This window comes from Labeo rohita, chromosome 24, assembly GCF_022985175.1.
Source record: "Labeo rohita strain BAU-BD-2019 chromosome 24, IGBB_LRoh.1.0, whole genome shotgun sequence".
NCBI lineage: Eukaryota > Metazoa > Chordata > Actinopteri > Cypriniformes > Cyprinidae > Labeo > Labeo rohita.
In genome coordinates, this window is record NC_066892.1 from 30,265,411 (window position 1) to 30,284,232 (window position 18,822).

Genomic DNA, 18,822 nt, shown 5'->3' on the forward strand with positions numbered 1-18,822 from the left:
CATTGTCCATTTTACTGTGACACATATACACAGGAATATGTGTCATTGCTTTAAATCAGGGGTGCTCAACCCTGTTCCTGGAGACCTGCCTTGCTGCAGAGTTCAGCTCCAACCCTGACCAAACACAACTTAACCAACTAAATTAGGATCTGAATTAGCACTTGATAATTACAGACAGGTGTGTTTGATCAGAGTTGGAACTAAACTCTGCAGGAAGGTAGATCTCCAGGAACAGGGTCGGGCACCCCTGATTTAAACCCACTAAATGCACTGTGTGTGTACTTCCTGTGGATATGTGTGTTATAGAATACTTTGCCAAATCACAGCAGAAGTGGATTCTGAATACAACATTCAAAGTATATATTAAAACTATTTAAGCCAAATAATAAATAAAATGCATTGTAGTTTTGCTGCGTTTCGTCAAACTGTTGGTCGCTGTGTGTTTAGCCTTGGGTTGCTGTCAGCGGTTGGGGAAAGAAGTGATTTTGAGGCACTACAAGACCAGCACACAGTTCAACCCTGTGCATTGCTTTTTTCCATAAATTTAGATCCAGAAAGCTATAGAATTTATTTAGACATTCTGAGCCACAAACACAAGAAGAGCTGAAGACATTGATCCACAGCACATTCCTTTAGCATGATTTTATTATGTAGTGATGCAGAATGATAGACAAAAAAAGCAAAAGCCAGACTATAAGCATAAAGTCTTCTTTGTAGCTTATTCTGGTCAGAAGTGTCCTGTTAGACAGGAAGTGACAGGATCATGAAAACTGAATTCAGTTTGAACTATATTAATTTGTTGGTCAGTGCTGTATATGTCAACAGGACGTCCTGCAGCACCTCACAGATTTTATGAGCATTTTGTGTCATCGTTGCTGGTATTTTTGCCAGTAAGATGACGTGTCAAGTTAAAAATAACTCTACTTTTAAAAACATCTCAAACCTCTGTTCAATCCAGTTGTCATTTAGTCATTTAACAGACACTGCGAGTTAAAGAGAATTACAAATAGAACATCACAAGCACACTAGGATCAACAATATTCTCCGCATTTCATTGCCAGATTAAAAGAATAGCTGGAGTAGTACAGAAGCAGTAAACAGAAGTTTGTTTGCTTATTTATTTATTTATTTATTTATAAGAATTGGGTGAACTCAAACTTTAGGGCACCGTGTTTTGTCGTTATGTGAAGGTTTTGAACTCCTGAAAGCACCAGCAGTAGCAGCAAGACGCCTCTCTGCTCTTCCTGCATAATTGTTTTAATAAGTGCGCAGCACCATGTTTATCATGGCCGGCTCGACTGTGGTTCAGCTCTCAGCATCTTGCTTTTGCTGCACTGTCAAGTTTGTAAATGGTTAAATAACAAGGATCCTGTCTCAGGACCCTGTGCTCTGCTTTATTCTGTCTGATTGTTTGGTCACATGATCATGATCAGGTGTCGCGTCTCAGTTCTCAGAACCATAGAAATTACCTGCCACCGTCATATTTGGCTTGGGTAGTTGGGCTCTAAAAGACACTTAACATTCAGTGATTATCGATTATCGGCTGCAGTGACACTACCAGGTGTGAATAAAACTTGAACTGAGCTGGATGATGACACTGTTGTCTTCTGTAGAGCTGCTTTACAGCTGAATCACATTTGTTTCATAATTGATAAACTTTCCAGTTATTGAACTGAATTAACTCCTAACTGATGTGAGCTGAATAATCACACTATTGACTTGTTGGAGCCGCTTTGCAACTGAATTAGGATTTTTTTTTACTATTGTGAAGCTACTTTGCATTTGTATTGTGCTGTAGAAATAAAGGTGATTGGAAGGACTCAGCAATGAGAGAAAACAAATCTGTGTTTCGCATGATTTGATTATGTGTGTTAATTATCACCCCCCAATAATCGCTCCGTTAAGGAAGGTGAAAAGCACAACACTGAACGAGACTGTCAGAATGCTGCTACAACCACTGCCACCATGAGTCTTTAATCTGCTGCCACCAGAGGTCAGTTGGCTGGTTTTTGTACCGCTGGACTGAATTGTATCATGTACTTTTGCCGTAGGGTCCGGGATGAGAATGAAAGAGTTGGATGAGAATCATTAAAGTCCAAGTGATTTTATTAATGACAGCGGTCTCGTCACGTGGGCTCCAACCAAATTTCAAAATAAACAAAAATAAATCAGCAAAATATCCAAAATAAACTGTGCAAAACATGAGAATAAAACATGCCGAGAGATTCCAGCATTCCAGCATTTGGCTTCACATACAAGGCCTTGGGCCTCCCATGGCCCGACTAGCCTCTACACCCAGACACCATCCCCTGTATATCCAGCCCTCCCGCCAAACACTAGCAGAGCAAACCATTAACAGGAAACATTAACCATTAACCCATGACAGCAACTAGTTTAACATAAGTATTAAAACATACACATTCAACTGATAATCAAAATATAGAATATTACAATTAATCAGACATAACCAATGTACATTTCAAATAAGACAATTACCATTTCTAAGCATTCAAATTAATCTCAGTACCCATTAATGGTATAACCATTAATTAAAGAAATTCAGGATTTTCACGCCATCAAAATGCTCTCCTCCCAAACACAGGACCCCACAGGTAATTCCTACTATTAAACCATAAAACATACGGAAAAACTCCATATACATATAAAATCATAAACATAACATAAACAAAAAATCCATAAACACCATAACACTGTAAACTGAGGTTCACGTGATGATAACCTTATTCATCATCACAGAGACAGCAGCATTTCACAGCAAGCGATGGGCGAGCGATGCTCGTTTAGCCTCAGGCGAGGAGAGCGAGAGACGCTGCGAGTGGGAAGAGCAGACGCTCAGCATGCTGGAGCAATTATCTCTATCGCCGGCACCTGCCCACAGAGAAGAGCCGAGACACGGCAGAAACAGACCAGGGCAAAAGCTTTCCATGCAGGGATTTTTGAGGCGTTCAAACTGACTTTGATGTGGCAAACTGAAAATGACCCGCAGTCTGATCTTCTGCTTGTTTTGGCAGTTGGAGGGATTGTTCAACTTGCTGAGACATGGAGTGAATGAGACTTTATTCCGTTTGCGAAGCTGTTAGAGGAGCGTAATACACCACAGATAGCAGCAGGGTCTGTGTGTGTGACGGAATGATGTGAGGAGTCAGGAGATGATGAGATGCAAACAGGTGACAGACAGCAGAGCGCTTTACTGAATAAACCAATAAAGCAATGTTTGTAAGCGCCACAGTCAGAGTCGCTGAATGCTCGCATCAGAAGGCATTTAAAAATGTAGCTGCAAGCAGAAATTACAGGGCCAAATGCAGAAATGGCACAGTGTTTGATTGAATGTAGCATTTCATGATTTCATTGGATTTTTTTTTTTTCAAATAAAAGCAGAACTACTTGCAAAGTAATACAACTTGCATTTGACATTTGATCAGTAGGTGACTGATGATTTGACAGTAGGTGTAATGCCACGCCAGCAGAGGGAGCCCTTACCCATGGATTGACTGTTACTGCTCACTCTGCTACTTCTTTGGTTACTTCCTGTTTGGTGGTCATTTAAGGAGGGCCATGCCAAACAGGCCTGGTGAAGTATTGTTTTGCCTGCGTGGACTCTACCAAGTGTTTTCCCTGTTTTCATCGCCTTGTTTTGTTATTTCCATGGTTCTTGTTTTATTTCATAGTCATAGTTTTTGCCCTGCTTCATCGCCATAGTTTTGCCTTGTTCCATTGCCTTGTTTATTTGTTACTTTGACTGCTCTCTTGGATTTTGACCTTTTGCATGTTTTATTGGATTACGCTTTTGTCTTGCCCTGGATGTTACTGTTTGTTTGAAGAGCGACCCTGCCTGTCTGACTACGTTGTGTTCAATAAAGCTCGCACTTGGATCTATCACGCTTCATATGAGCCCCGTTACAGCATACTTCGCCTACCCACGGATCCAGCAGCTTTCGGAAAACAGATCAACCATGGACCCAGCATCACGCCTCGTTCGACTCCGTCAAGGTAACCGGTCTATCGAGGAATACGTCACTGACTTTTGTGAAGTCACTTGGTGGACTTTAAAGAGTTTCCTCAAGGACATTTTTTACTTTGGTCTGTGCAAGGACATTTCATTTAGGATGCCAGATCATCACCCTCACTGGTCCCTGGTACGTTACATAGACTTTACTTTTGGCTGGTTCTGCATTCACTGTGGGCATCACGGATGAGGGACCCCGTGATCCTCCAGTAGTCACTAAGCCAAAGCCTGTTCACTCCATGCCTGTCAAGTCAAAGTCTGTTCACGTTATGCCGACCACTCAAAAGCCTCTTCGCACAACGGCTGCCGCTCCAGGGCCTGCACCTGTCATGGCCGCCATCCCAGAGCCAGTCCACAAGATAGCCGCCTCATCTGAGTTCCCGGCCAAGATGGATGTCATGCCTGAGCCTCATCATGCCAAAATCATCTCATCCGAATCTCATCCCATCATGTCTGCCATACCCAAAGCAAGTCAAGTGATGGCTGATCCTCCGGTATCAAGTCAAGTCAGAGCTGCACTTTCAGTCCCAAGTCAAGTCACAGCTGTTGTTCCTGAATCAAGTCACGTTACAGCTGGGTTGTCTATGTTAAGCCAAGCCACAGCTGATCTTCATGAGCCAAGTCAAGCCACAGCTGGTCTTCACGAGTCAAGTCTTTTCTGATTTTTCTGAGTCAAGTTAGGTCACAGCAGACCTCCCTGAGTCAAGTCAAGACACGGCTGCGCTCCTAACAGAGCCTAACAGATCATGGCGATCGCCATTTTGAGCATGTGGGCTACACACTGCGATCCTGAGGCCTTGTCTGCTCCCGAGGAGAACTTCCTAAGGGGGCGTCGTCCTCCTATGAACTCTCTGCCTGTCATGTCACAGCCAAGGAGGCCAAGGAAATCGTCTATGAACTCTCTGCTCTGCTATGGATGTCATTTGTTCCACTGTGGGTATCTTTGCTGCTGTCTGCCCTGCCTGCCTCGCCATGGCTCTCTGCTCTCCCTGCTCCCCCATGGCTCCAGGCTCCTCAGAATCTATCATGGTGGGCTTCTGCTCCAGTGTTCCACTGTCTGCCACTGCTCCACAGCCCAGGCCCTCCCAGTGTTTCACTGTCTGCTACTCTGCTGCTTCTTTGGTTACTTCCTGTTTGGTGGTCATTTAAGGAGGGCCATGCCAAACAGGCCTGGCGAAGTATTGTTTTGCCTGCGTGGACTCTACCAAGTGTTTTCCCTGTTTTTATTGCCTTGTTTTGTTATTTCCATGGTTCTTGTTTTATTTCATAGTCATAGTTTTTGCCCTGCTTCATCGCCATAGTTTTGCCTTGTTCCATTGCCTTGTTTATTTGTTACTTTGACTGCTCTCTTGGATTTTGACCTTTTGCATGTTTTATTGGATTACGCTTTTGTCTTGCCCTGGATGTCACTGTTTGTTTGGAGATCAACCCTAAACAATATTCTTCTACAAGATAGTTTAGAAGATAGTTTACCTTTTAACTCAATGACCTAAAAATAGTCCTCATTTATAAAAAAAAAAAAAATCCATTGAAACATTTTGTGTGAAACTGTGCTCATGCATCTAAAACAGATGTACTGGATTGTTTTGTATTGCATGTACTGCAACACAAGACAGAATTGTAGTAACACACTATCATGTTTATTATTTTGTCTCATTAATGAACTGTGATTCATGTTTTACCAGTTCTAACCCTAACCAAAACAATTCCACAACCAGTGTTGGGGAAAGCTACTTTTAAAAGTAATGCATTACAATATTGTTACTTCCTAAAAAAGTAACTAATCACATTACTTAGTTTCTTTTTATAGACTTTTACGTTACTTTTAAAATCTGGACAGGCCTTGCATGTTTGTTTCTTTTTAATATAAAAAGTTCTGTTTTAAGCAAATGTAAAATCCTTTTCACACCATTCATGTCTGTACAGTAGAATGCAGGAGAAGAAAGAAACACTTTCTTAATAAAATGGTTAATAAAATGGAATTAAATACATAAAGGATATTTGTGTTATTTAACGTTTAATTATTGCAGGTTTGTGTTTGTTTTAATTCATTTTGATGGAGACTGAATCTGCTTTTTGCAAGTGAGATGAATAAATGCATGTTCACATTTAGTTTAGAGCTGCAGTATAATCAGAGCGCACACAACGCCTCTGTACTTCTGATTTCTCTCAACATGGGGACAGGAGATTAGTTAGTCAATAAACGGCAAAACAAAGTAACTGCCGTTACTTATTTGAAGAAGTAATTCAGATATTTTCTTGTCAATTAAAAAGTAATGTGTTACTTTACTAGCTACTTGAAAAAAGTAATCTGATTACGTAACTCGCGCTGCTTGTAATGCGTTACCACAAATGATGTCCACAACACTGCTTGCATACAAATAACTGGCCTACTCACACTAAACCTAATAATGCTAGTCAACCAGCTTCACCAGAAAGACCATGCTGCTGATTCCTCCTGTTCACATGACCGTGCTGCTTCCCCAGCTAGACCAGTGTTAGAATTCATACTGGTTTACTGAATTTCCAGCAGATATGAGTTTCACTGCAGTGATGACTGTTATCTTTCACATGAGACTCCTTGAGTATCAGCAGAAAGATGTGGAGCTGTTCCTAATTGATATTCCCAACAGCAGGTCCATTGGCCTTTCCACTCAAAGTCTGTGTGTGTGTGTGTCTCTGTCTCATCATGTTCCTCTCAGATCTAACAACAACCTGTATGTTTTGTGTTGATTGTGAATGTAATGCATATTAAGCTGAATGACAGCGAGGACACCTGACCTTCTCTACTGTTGTTTAGTAGTCTTATTCCAGTATTTAGCACCAAATACATTGTAAACATATTTCAAGTTCACTGAAATCATAATTCTACAAATTAATTAAACTCTATTTAAATGCATTATGATAATTATGTTGCTAAAACTTAACTGAATTAAGTAAAACCATTAAAATAATAAAAATCATATTAACCCAATATCTTTTGCAGTTAAATAATATATCACATTTGCACACATGCATGTGATAAGGTAACTAACAAAAATTACTGTGCAGGGGTACATTTTAAAACGCATCGTTAGACAACTATGGCTGCAAGTTCTGTCATTACCGACGTAGTTAGTCAGTGTTTCTCGAATCCGTAGTCCCATTGAACATTCACAAACAGCATCACAAAGCTTCTACAGCTTCTGGCCTGTGCTTAGTCGTGGACTTTAGGAGATGAAGCAATTGAACAAAATAAGCAAGCTAACATGTAATACATTCCCTTCAATATATATATATATATATATATATATAGTTGTGACTTTTCCGCTCACATCCGCTCACCCTTATTTTATCTCTGTGTTTCTCTGACAGGTATCAGTAACTCCTCATGAAGAAGAATCGTGAGCAAATCATCCTTCAGAACGATCACATTATAATCACAGTCTGAGGATTTCTTTGTTCTGAGCAGCAGAAACCACAAACTACAAGGTTTTGATGTTTCATTCTCTACGTTTTTTTTGTGATATTTCAAAACTCTTGCTTGTTTGTCTTGTTCCTCAAATCCGTCTGTTGTGGTGATTCGTCACGTGGTCCAGATGAGTTTTCTCATATGTGGTGCCGTCTGGCTCCTCACCGTTCATCTCCCACGAGAGAACGTGAGCTGCTGGGGACTGAGATCTGCTGACGGGTCCCCTGAAAGACCCCACAGTGACCCCAAACGTTCATGGGACGCCCTGCAAAGACAGAAACGAAACTGGGTTTGGAATCAGTTCTTTGTTCTTGAGGAATACACAGGGACTGATCCTCTGTATGTCGGCAAGGTAAGATTTCTATTCTTATTTCTTACAAGAAAGTGGAAAGTGTTGCTGTGTGTGTGTGTGTGTGTGTGTTTTAATAATGATCTTCTTAAAAGTTTAATGTTTAGAAGCACAAATGAGTCAAGTACTGTCTTGGTTCTTTGTAGTCATGAACTATCAAATCAAATCAAAGTTTATTTATAGAGCACTTTTTTAAAACAACAACTGTTTGCCAAAGTGCTGTACAAGCATAATCAATAATAAATAACAGACATTAACACTAAAACAAATACAAGTGCAAGTTATTCCAAAGTTTTGGGGCTGCGACAGCAAAAGCCCGCTCACCCCTGCTTTTCAGCCTTGATCGAGGTACAACCAAGAGTAAACGGTCAGCGGACCGAGGTGCTCTCGATGGATCATCGGAAAGGTAACTTTCTGCTGCCAGTCCATTTATTGACTTAAAATCTAAAAAACTAAACTTAAAATCAATTCTAACACGAACAGGAAGCTAATGAAGAGAGACCAGTATGGGTCTAATTTGTCCCTGTTAACAGACGAGCAGCGGCATTTTGTTCCATCTACTAATGCAGCATTTGCTGTGTAATGTGCCACTGCGAAGTGAAACATACTGTAATACACATGGAAATGAGTGCCAAAGAAACATCAGCTGCATTCGAACCTAAGCACAAAGAATGGTCAGTGATTCACAATTAGAAACATTTTTGTTGTTCATGCAGAAAATTGCAGTTATGAGAAAATCAGCATGTTAAAATATAATGCTTCAGGAGTCTGTATACTAGGGTGAACAGACGTGCCACCTTCCGGGGACACGTTCAGCACAGGATTTCCAAATTTCCTAAAACAACCAGGTGTTGGTCGTTTGCGCTGCACCGAGAGCTGTAGAGAGCAGAGCAGAGGCTTCACGCTTTCGCCGTGCTTTGATGTCATACATTGGGCCTCACTCATGAAACACAAACAGAACAAATTTTTATGTAAATCGTTTGTAAAGCCGTTTTGACATAAACTTTTGAATTCATGAAAATGTTTGTGTTTTCAAACTGTTAGTTGGTACGAAAGAAACGTACACCTCCTCCCTACCACGTGTAAATGGTGCGTAAAACATTCTGTGTTCTTTTTGGCAAACTTATGACAGAATTTAGATCCACTGCCTTAATAATTACAAGTCCATTTGCCCTTGCGCCCTTTGTTTTTTTTTGTTTTTGTTTTTTTTTGCAGATGAGTTGATAACTGTAAAACACAGCGCTCCTCACTGCCACTATTAACCAGCCGTAAATAGAGGACGGGCGGGACAAATACCGACCAACCCAGCCATCCTACTTGTACAACTACTGCTTACAACAATGGAGAATTCAATATTACTGGTTACTGCTTTTTTATATTTAGTAAAATTCTTAAAAATGAGATACTAATAATACGTTGCCATCATGGATATTCCAAATCATAGCAACTAAAGTGTCTCAGCTGGAAAAAAACGCTGTGCCACCAAAGCGCCACCAGCTGGTCATTTTAAGAACAGTGCTTGACATTTTTTCAGCTTTTGTCTGATACCCATCTCAACTTTATTCAAATAAAGATTTAATTAAAATATATTGTGTTTTAACATTTATTTACATTTAATTTAGTGATTCCTCTGAGTACCACTAGTAGTACTTGTACCACACTGGTTTAGATCATTAGTTGTATGACACACATATCACATGTAAACCACTAATTAAAAAAAACAAAAAACACTGGGGGTCACCAGTCCAGATACACAGAATTCCAGTCGCTGGATGTTACACAGCACTGGTCCTGTAGTGTTAAACCATTCTGTAAAGCAGACCCAGACACACACAGTTTCTCACAGCACATGCATGACTTGGCAGTAGATCTGCTAGTTTTAGAGCTGTATTGTCCTGTTTTGTCCCATTTTCTGTCATTTCATGTGTAAGGATGAAGAACTTGTTTTCTTTCTCTCAGCAGCATGCATATATTGGCTTGTTTTGTTAAATTTACATGTAAGTGCAGAAGCTTGTTTGTGCATGTACTGACAGTAACTAGTATCTGTACCTGCTCTACAGCTGAGACATCATAAGATTTCTTAAGATTACTTGGGAAAAGATTCAGTTTGGCTCATCTGAACACAATTTTTGGAATATGTGTAGCAAAAAAAAAAAAAAAAAAAAAAATATATATATATATATATATATATATATATATATATATATATATATATATATATATATACACATAGACGGATATATGTAGATCGGGATGCACATTCCATTCACAAACAAATGTAATCCACTGCATCTTCAGCGGCTCAGATGTCGGGAGTAAATGACGACCACTATGTTCATTATTACATCCAGCAACACAACACCTCAATCACTCAATCGGAGATATTCTTGTCTAACTTACATCCCTGCTCCGCATCGAAACAATGGAGGTCGGACTGTTACAGCTGATCTGAGGTAAGACGCTCATGTCAATCAACTATGGTGGGAGTGGCCTCTGTCATGTGACGCCACAACGACAGGCATCTGAGAATGGCTCGATTTGAAAAAGGGGATATTATTTTTACAGATTAATTAAAAACCACTGCATGGATTTTTATCATTATAGGGTAGATTTGTACATACACTGACAACACACATTAATGTTCAAACAACATGAAAAAGTGAACTTAGCATCCAATGACCCCTTTAAGGAAAGATTAATAAAAAAAATAAAAAAAAACTACTAAACCCTACTTTTCTAACCCTACTAACATTCAAATGATTAATATTTTAATGCCCAAATTATTGTATAAACATCATTTGTGTAGCAGCATTGTTTAACTAGGAGCTATAAATGAAAGTCAGTATTTCTGATACAAATACTAATAAATAAGTATTTATTTTAGTTTAAGTACATTTCTGGGCAAATCATTTATTAATTATTTTTTATAACAACAACTATGAAAAAACAAACAAACAACTTGTTAGTAAACTTATTCAAACACCCATTATAATGAAAATCAAATTTGGCAATGCCTTTTATTTTAAGTCTTTGATGTTTTCAGTACTCCATCAGCTCTCTCTGTCTGAATGAGAGTTGTTGGTTCATTTTCCGACACTTTAACATTTATTTTGTAATATCCAGGAAATGTGTTCATTCAATGTATTAGTCACAGCTGCAGTGACCATAATTTGACCACTTACACTAAAAACACAAAATTGCTTAAAAAAGGAAATGAGATTATATTACGTAGGTCACATAAAAGATTTAATAAAGATTTATATATTAATGAAGGATATAGATATAATAATGAAGATTCCCACTTAGGGAAAAGTCAGTAAAAGTTCAAATGGAGTCTGACTTGATGATGAACTGAGCTCATTAACACAAACTCTTACTGTACATTAGAAAATAGGGTTTTGAACACCACTGTCCAGTGAACTTATACTTAAAACTATTTGTCAGTTCCCTTGATTTTGTGCAGTCTTAAGGTCATTGAACGCTGAAGTCCGAAAATTTAGTACGCGTTTTTTCGTATTCCTCATTCTAAAGCCGCCTTTCGACTGCACGCGACATTCGGACACGACTGACGCATTTCTCCCCCAGTGGCGGCCGCACAGAACTTTCAAACTGGTCGTGCAGCAACCGCTACCTTGGCATATTCACCTTGGTAAAATTAATGATTTGAATGAATATAATCAATGTATGAATGTTTCGTCACGAAACAAATGACCCCCAAATGAAAACACAGTAGGTTTTATGGGGCTAATCAACGTAAATAATGATTTAATTATTATAAAATAATTATTTCTGCCATAATTATTCTAAAGCACCAATTTACAGGAATAGTGTTTAAAGAGTAATGTTAAAGTGAACAACATGACGTGGTCACATACGTCTAGCCGCAGAAGTTCAAATATTTTAACGCATGTGCATCTCAAAATCGGATCTGAAATTTCCGCATACGCATATGATCGGAACTCCACGCAGCTCCCGCACTACTCTCCATTGGAAATGAATGACTTCCGGTCTGTCGCTTGTCGTTCAGCGGAGAAGTGGAAAAGCGGCTTAAATATTTGTCACAGAAACCTTGCATACTGAGTCCGATGCAAATTAATTCATCTGTTGCGAAAGAAATTCGCAAAACAATGCACAATGGAGTCTTCAAGCAGTGAGGATGATTTTGTTGTTCACTCTCTTCTTTAAAGAGAAAAAGAAAGGACATATTGGGTCCATCCAATTATAAGATATAGAGAGGAAGGAGAGAATACCTTTTGTGCGCACCTCCTTAAGAAGCTGTGGGATTATCCCTGGCGATTCAAAGTTTACTTTAGGATGTCAGTGAATTTTGATGCTTTGCTAATGTTACTGGATCCACATATTGTAAAGAAGACCACTCATTTCTGTGAACTCAGTATTCAAGGAACTTTACAGTGTTTTTGCTGCGAGACGAAGTAGATGAACTTGCCAGACGCAAAAATCTGGATTTTGTTAGATAGCCTTGTTAGAAATCCAAATCTGGATTTTGGTGTTCGCTTGTACGGTGGCTCTGATCTGTCAAAACACCTCAAAAATGCTTGCTACGGATGCGAAAAATGCAGAAAATCTATCCCTAACAGAATTTTTTTATGACGGACAAAAGTTTCGGAGACAGTGTGTATAAATGTGATTGACTTAACGTGAGGTCGTATTTATTTTTTAATGTGCGAAAATTTCAGACAAAAGTTAGTGTGTTAGTCATCTTGCTGTACTGTTAGTCATCCAAATGCAGAACCAGACTGTAATAATCAAATAACACAACTACAGAAATCCCACAAATTAGGAAACTAGAAAACAGAACTGAGCAGTGCAAACATTATCATCCATGAAACGAACCAGACTGGTCCATGAATATCCTGCTACTATTATAAGAACCAAACTGACATTCATAGAGCAAACACACAGGACAGATCATTACTCCAGATTAAACTGTATAGAAACGGCTTTGCAGTAAGCATAGCTAACACTTCACTACAAAAGATGAAAGATTACAATACGCAATAGTATTTGGATTGTATATTGGAGCTTGTGTCCAGAAGAGGATTGAAGAGAAGGCTATCTAACAAATATGGGTAACACACACACACACACACACACACTAACTCAGAATATACACATAGTCTCATCATTCAGGCTGTTCACGATTAATCTATTTTACTAAAGGCCACTCTCAACAAATGTCAACTAGCTAACGCAGGTAAACAGTCTGAGCACTAGCCAAATTTCAGAGAGGGGTAAAGGCTGCCAGTTTAAGGTGAATGGAAAAAGGTAAAAAGCATGCTGAATATTTACCATCAGAAATCCGGATGTGCGGGGGGATCCCAGAGGAAATTATCACGTAAAATGACACAATATCCGATCAGAAAGTGAGTTGACAGAAGCATAAACGCAGTCATGGCGCAGCACAAAAGGATTTGGACACTATCATCGCAATTTCTTCCTGCCATTACTTTAAAGCCTTAAATCTACTCTTTGAATAATTTGTAATTATTTAAACTTGTTTAAGGACATGTAATTTTATTTTTATTATTTTTCCTTTTTTATTTTATTTATTTATTTTTTTAAATTGAATTTGATGTAATTTATTTGTTATTGTCCTTGTATGTTATTTGTTCTAAAATTGCAGTAAAAAAAAAAATATATATATTGTTTATTCTCAAATTTCACAGTCAGGACTCAGGTTGAAAATCTGTTGGTGTGTGATGTTCTGTCTTTGCCACATTGCGGCACACCACACACTATAGGAGCAAAACGGTTAAATCTAGGAAGTTTTGTCCTCATGTTTGTGGCTTCTCACATTTTGAAGATCTTGTAAGATTTTAAAAATCTTCTCGTGTGTACCCAGCTTTACACACTTGTATATCACTGTACACCTGTGGATTTCTGAGTGATTGTACAAAGAGAGGGAAATTCACTAGACAGCTGAGCAAATTTTTATTTGTGCTATTACATCACAAGAAAAAAACAAAAACAAAACAAAAAAAAAACCTGTGTCTTAGATACTAACCACCTGCAAAACACCCCACTTAAGCAGGCATAATCCGCAGCAACATAGCAATGCTTAAAGTTTTTAAATTGAGTCATTTCCACACAGACACAGTTCTTTTTTTATTACATTGAACTTTTAAAAATTCAAAAGTTTTAAAAAGTTTTAAAAACTATTTGCTCGACACAGTTTACATTGTGCTATTAGTGTCCAACGAATGCAGTAAATGAATGTTAATTTAAACAATGCTTGTGTGCACTTGCTTGTGATCATTGCACTAGTAAATCAGCCAAAGATGATCAAGAACAGCATGGGTGTTTTGTGCCATTACCTGACTTATGTAATTCATTAGTGAATCAGTTTCTAAGCCAGCACAGATATTGTATACAAAAAACAGCAACTGATTCTTAGACCATTTCCCCTCTGTAAACTGTGGATTTTAATAAGAAACCACAAGAAACAGGTGAATAAAGACTGACAATCGATGTTTAATGTTCAGAAATTAATTTGCGCACATTGTTTTGAACTATACTCTATGGCTGTGTATTGCGATCAGGGCCGTCCCACGCATGGTTGCCATGTGTGCATTGCCAAACTCCAAAATTAGATTATTTTTAAGAAGTGCCAATATTTTATTTTATTGACAAAATATTTTAGTTTGTCGTGTATATTTTTTCATTCCATCAGATAACATTTTTTAAGCTGTCATATGGTCATGTTACAATGTGCCCCTCACATGTTATAATGTGTTGTCACATTTCACTTCCTTTCTTTTGAGGTAAATAATGAAAAACGTACACATTGTAATTATAAAACAAAGCGACATATTTGTACTAGACAAGTGTGAAATTAATGTGGATAAAAATGATACTCTGAAACCCACGTGGATTTACACAAACTGAGAAATTCAGAAAGTGTTAGGTTGTGCCCCGCGCTCCCCCAATCATTGTTCGAAGTACTGCACAAGTCATGTTGTTTACTTTTCAGTATGTACGACTTGTTCAACATTTAAGAACAAAATGTTACTCTTAAATCTGCTACCCCTGAACAGGTAAATTACTTTCACTATATTTTTTGTTCACAATACTGACCCGCAGGCAAAAGATAAGATTATGAATGCTAAACTAGACGTGTCACGACAGACTTCAACTGAACTGCTTCTCTCTGCAAAAATTTAAAGTGTTGTCAGTTGTGTGTTTGTCTGTTTGTTGCAAATTCCCCCATTTTAGAGCTCACCCAATTATTTCTTAGAGATGCTGTTCAATGTGTCTAATAAACATTGGGTGTTGGGTGATGCTCTCATAGGGTTGGTATGAGGTGATGTGTTTAGGGTTTGCTGTCCAGTCAAATGTGTAGCACAGTTTCAATCGGGCTCTATGTGCTCTATCATTCCTCTCTTGTGGGTCTTATAGCAAACATCATTCTATCATTTATCACTATCAGCGGTGACGCCGATCTGAAATCACTTCTCTCTGTGTGTTCACATTGGCGTGTTTAATTAGCCTCATTCCTCTGTTCTGTTCTTCTCCATCTTCACTACCGCACTTGAAACAGCTTTGCATCATGGAATTTTGTCATTGCCAGTGGTACAAACCACGGGCAAATTTCAGCACTGTGTCAAATGCAGAGACGGGCATTTTTTTGGTCCAGTGCAGTGGAATCATAAATGGAGAACATGAATAGGCTTCTTCTTCAAAGAACTATAGAGCACAACACCAAAGCTCTGTGCCCTGCAATATCTGTGACCTTTTTTCCTGTTTGCCTGTGAAATGATAAAGCTGAAAGTTGACAGCTGAAACACTTCAGACAGAAGCAGAGTGAGAGACAAAAACTGTACACGAAAAGAAAGAACGTGAGTAAGTACAGTCTCAAAGTGGATATTTCCAGAGGCAGAACAGTGGCACAATGTGTCATTTGCATTTATATTATTTTGTAGGTGCTGACATCCCTTAGGCTAACATGGCGTCATGCCAGAAACTGAGATTAGATAAAAGAAAGTGGGTAGATATGTGCTTGGATAAACATATGTAATAACAACCTACAGAGACCCGCAGAACATCACAGACAGCTACTTCACACAAACAGCATTGTTCAAGGAACTGTTATGAATGTTTGACAAGCATTTAGCAAAAAACAAAACAAAAAGACTTCTAATATACATCTAATATTCTTATGAAGCTTAGCAAGGGCTACTCAAATCAAATATTTAATCAATTAATACTATGTAACACATTTTGATCTGGGTGCAGTATTGTAACATTTTTGTTTCACCCCGTTGGCATCAAACGCTGCATACGTTGAGGAAGAATATGAGTGAAATTCAGTGAATCTTTGAGAACGAAGGTGACCCACGAAGTGGGTTCACTTTGTATCCTGGTGCTTATTGAAAGATTTGGTCTGTCATTTCAGACACTTACATCGAGCACTGCTTTCCTCAGTCATGTCATCTTTAGAGAGTGAATCTACCAAAAATAAAATAAGTTTTTTTCCTCCGCATTATGTATCACTGCATGTCAGTGTTTTATTCCTGGATTACGATCGACACCGATCAGTTTGGCCTTGATAGATGTGGATGGGGTGGTGGTGGTAAGATTGGCTTTTCTCTCATATAGATGGAGGTCAGTTGATGTTTGGAACTGCAATTATTGGATCTTGTAAATCCTGTATTATATGTGGTGGCTCAAACTTAACAAGGAATGTATTCATGAATTTATGCACTTTGTAGGGGGTATTGTTCCTAATTATGATAAAATGATATTCGTTAGGGACTTTGATATCCATGCATGTTGTCCATTCTTCTATCCGGTACGTCCAGCTCTATGTCAACGAGACTGAAGAGGCGCTACAATCCGTTTAGACTTCCTCATCAAAATGTCAGAAAGCATGTTAATACTTTTAATTCCACTTGTGCAAAGGTCTTAAATTCTCTTTGTGGGGACATGGCCAGAACAAAAGTGAGAAGACACTTGCTTGCAGTCAGGATGGAGTTTATTTGACTCACAAATGACATTTAAGTCATTAAAGCTGAGCCTCCTCACGGAGGCCCCAACCACAGCTAACTCTGAAGAGGTAAAGAAAGGGTCAAACCATCCAAAACAAAGGAAAAACAACAAAAAGAAAGATCACATACACACATATACATCTGAATAAACTCAACTGAATATAAAATCCAAAATAAATTGACATCAGCATTACCAAAATAAATACAAAAGATGAACAATGCAATACAGTACAATACGATACAATACATTTATACATACATTCCTAATAAACAGACTAGCCAGTAGACTATGCCTACACTACCCGGAACTCCATATGATGGTATAAAACGGGAAACAGGAAGGCCACATTTCCTCTTACTCAGGTAATTATTTTGAATAAGTAATTAATTCATGACAGCTAAAAAACTATGCCCAATATAGCATGAATGTGTAGTATGAATGTAATCTGGATGTGCTACATTCACCATGTTGTCATTAGCATATGATCTACCAGCATCGGTTGTGTCATTCACAATCCTCTCCCGTGGCCTCATGGGATAGTAAAGTTTCCATTAGATGCACACTTCAGAATCTAGTCATATTTCTTTTGTCACGTACTGTTTTTTTTTCTTGTTTTTTTTACCTTATATAGTGGGGAAGTATGTGGCTTCAGATGCAGCTGAAGAGTCATATAAGGGAGACGTCCAATATGTGTGCTGTTGGGCTGCCTCTAAAACAGGGTTGTGTAACACTGATCTATATTGTGTGACATTTCCTCACGCTTTTTTGTTTTTTTGTGTCTGTGAATACGATTGCAGAGAGCCGATACAACATGAAGAAACCGGTGTGTGACTCAAGACTCATTCTGCCACACATCTTGAAACAAATTATAGACACTGTAGGTCCTGGTTTGCTTCCATAATAAATAAAAAGTGAATCACATAGTCAGTTCCTAGGTATTTTAAGCCTGCAGTCGTTCAGCCTCTATTTTCTCCTAACTCCAGGCCTATTTCTAAATGACGTTTATTTCTAACATTATGGAAAAAATGGTATTTGCCTGCATGGCCTGAAATGATGTGAAAGCATGGTTTAAATTACATGTTTTAGATCTCAATAAAACAAAACAGATGATGTTTGGCCCTTCTGAGAAAAAAAAAAAACACCTTAGCAAATGGTGGGTCTGAATATTTGACTTTCTTCCTTAAATCACTAGTAAAAATCTGGGCTTTGTACGTGACAGTGGCTCGATAAACAGATTAATGAAGTCATTAAAACCAGTTTCTTTCAACTGATACTTTTATCTGAGGTAAAACCTTTCTTGTCTGTTCAGGACTTTGAGAAGGTTATCAGTGCTTTATCTTTGCTCGGCTGTGATTTCCTCTAAATAGGAATTAATAATGCTTCTCTTGCTCGACTGCAAATGTTTCAAAATGCTGCAGCTAGACTGATGTCAGCGGCCTGTAAGCGTGACTGAAATACTGCTGTTCTTTCTTCACTTCAATGGCTATAGAGTTCAGTATAAAATACTGCTTTTTGGTTTAGAGACTTCTTACCTCGCAGGCCTGTTATTCATGCAGAATCCTCAGAGAGGATCAGACTGACTGATCGATATATCCTAGAACTGAACTGAAAGTAAGAAGCGACCACACTATCATTTTTGTTGTGTGTTTATTTTGTTACTGAGAGGAAGGCATGCAGCACATATTCACAAATTCATCTAAACCAGTGGTTCTGAATCCTGGGGACCCAGTGCATTTGTACATTTGTCTCTGCTGTTTTTTAATAGGTGGCAGATCCTGTGAACACACACTTAGAAGTTAGGCAACTCAGCAGGGCTTTGCTTGCCTTTCGTATCTAAAAATATGCCAAGAAAGCTTGCAAACATTTCTTACAAGACATCAGAAGCAGTGGATTGAAATTACGCTTATGCCTATTGATTAAATAGACATCTCTGGATGACAGTACATAGTAAATATTGCTGGGTGACAGTTTTCCCAGACTGCATGGCTG

At 38.5% G+C, this 18,822-nt stretch overlaps 1 protein-coding gene across 1 annotated transcript in view; it reads left to right on the forward strand.

The window, feature by feature from the left end:
- LOC127155422 (cadherin-7) overlaps positions 1 to 18,822 on the forward strand; it is a 143,055-nt gene that overhangs the window by 2,439 nt on the left and 121,794 nt on the right. The window contains exon 2 of the mRNA XM_051097605.1: positions 7,382 to 7,830. Coding sequence (XP_050953562.1) covers positions 7,606 to 7,830 — 225 coding nt within the window. The 5' untranslated portion in view covers positions 7,382 to 7,605. The remainder of the gene's footprint in view (positions 1 to 7,381; positions 7,831 to 18,822) is intronic.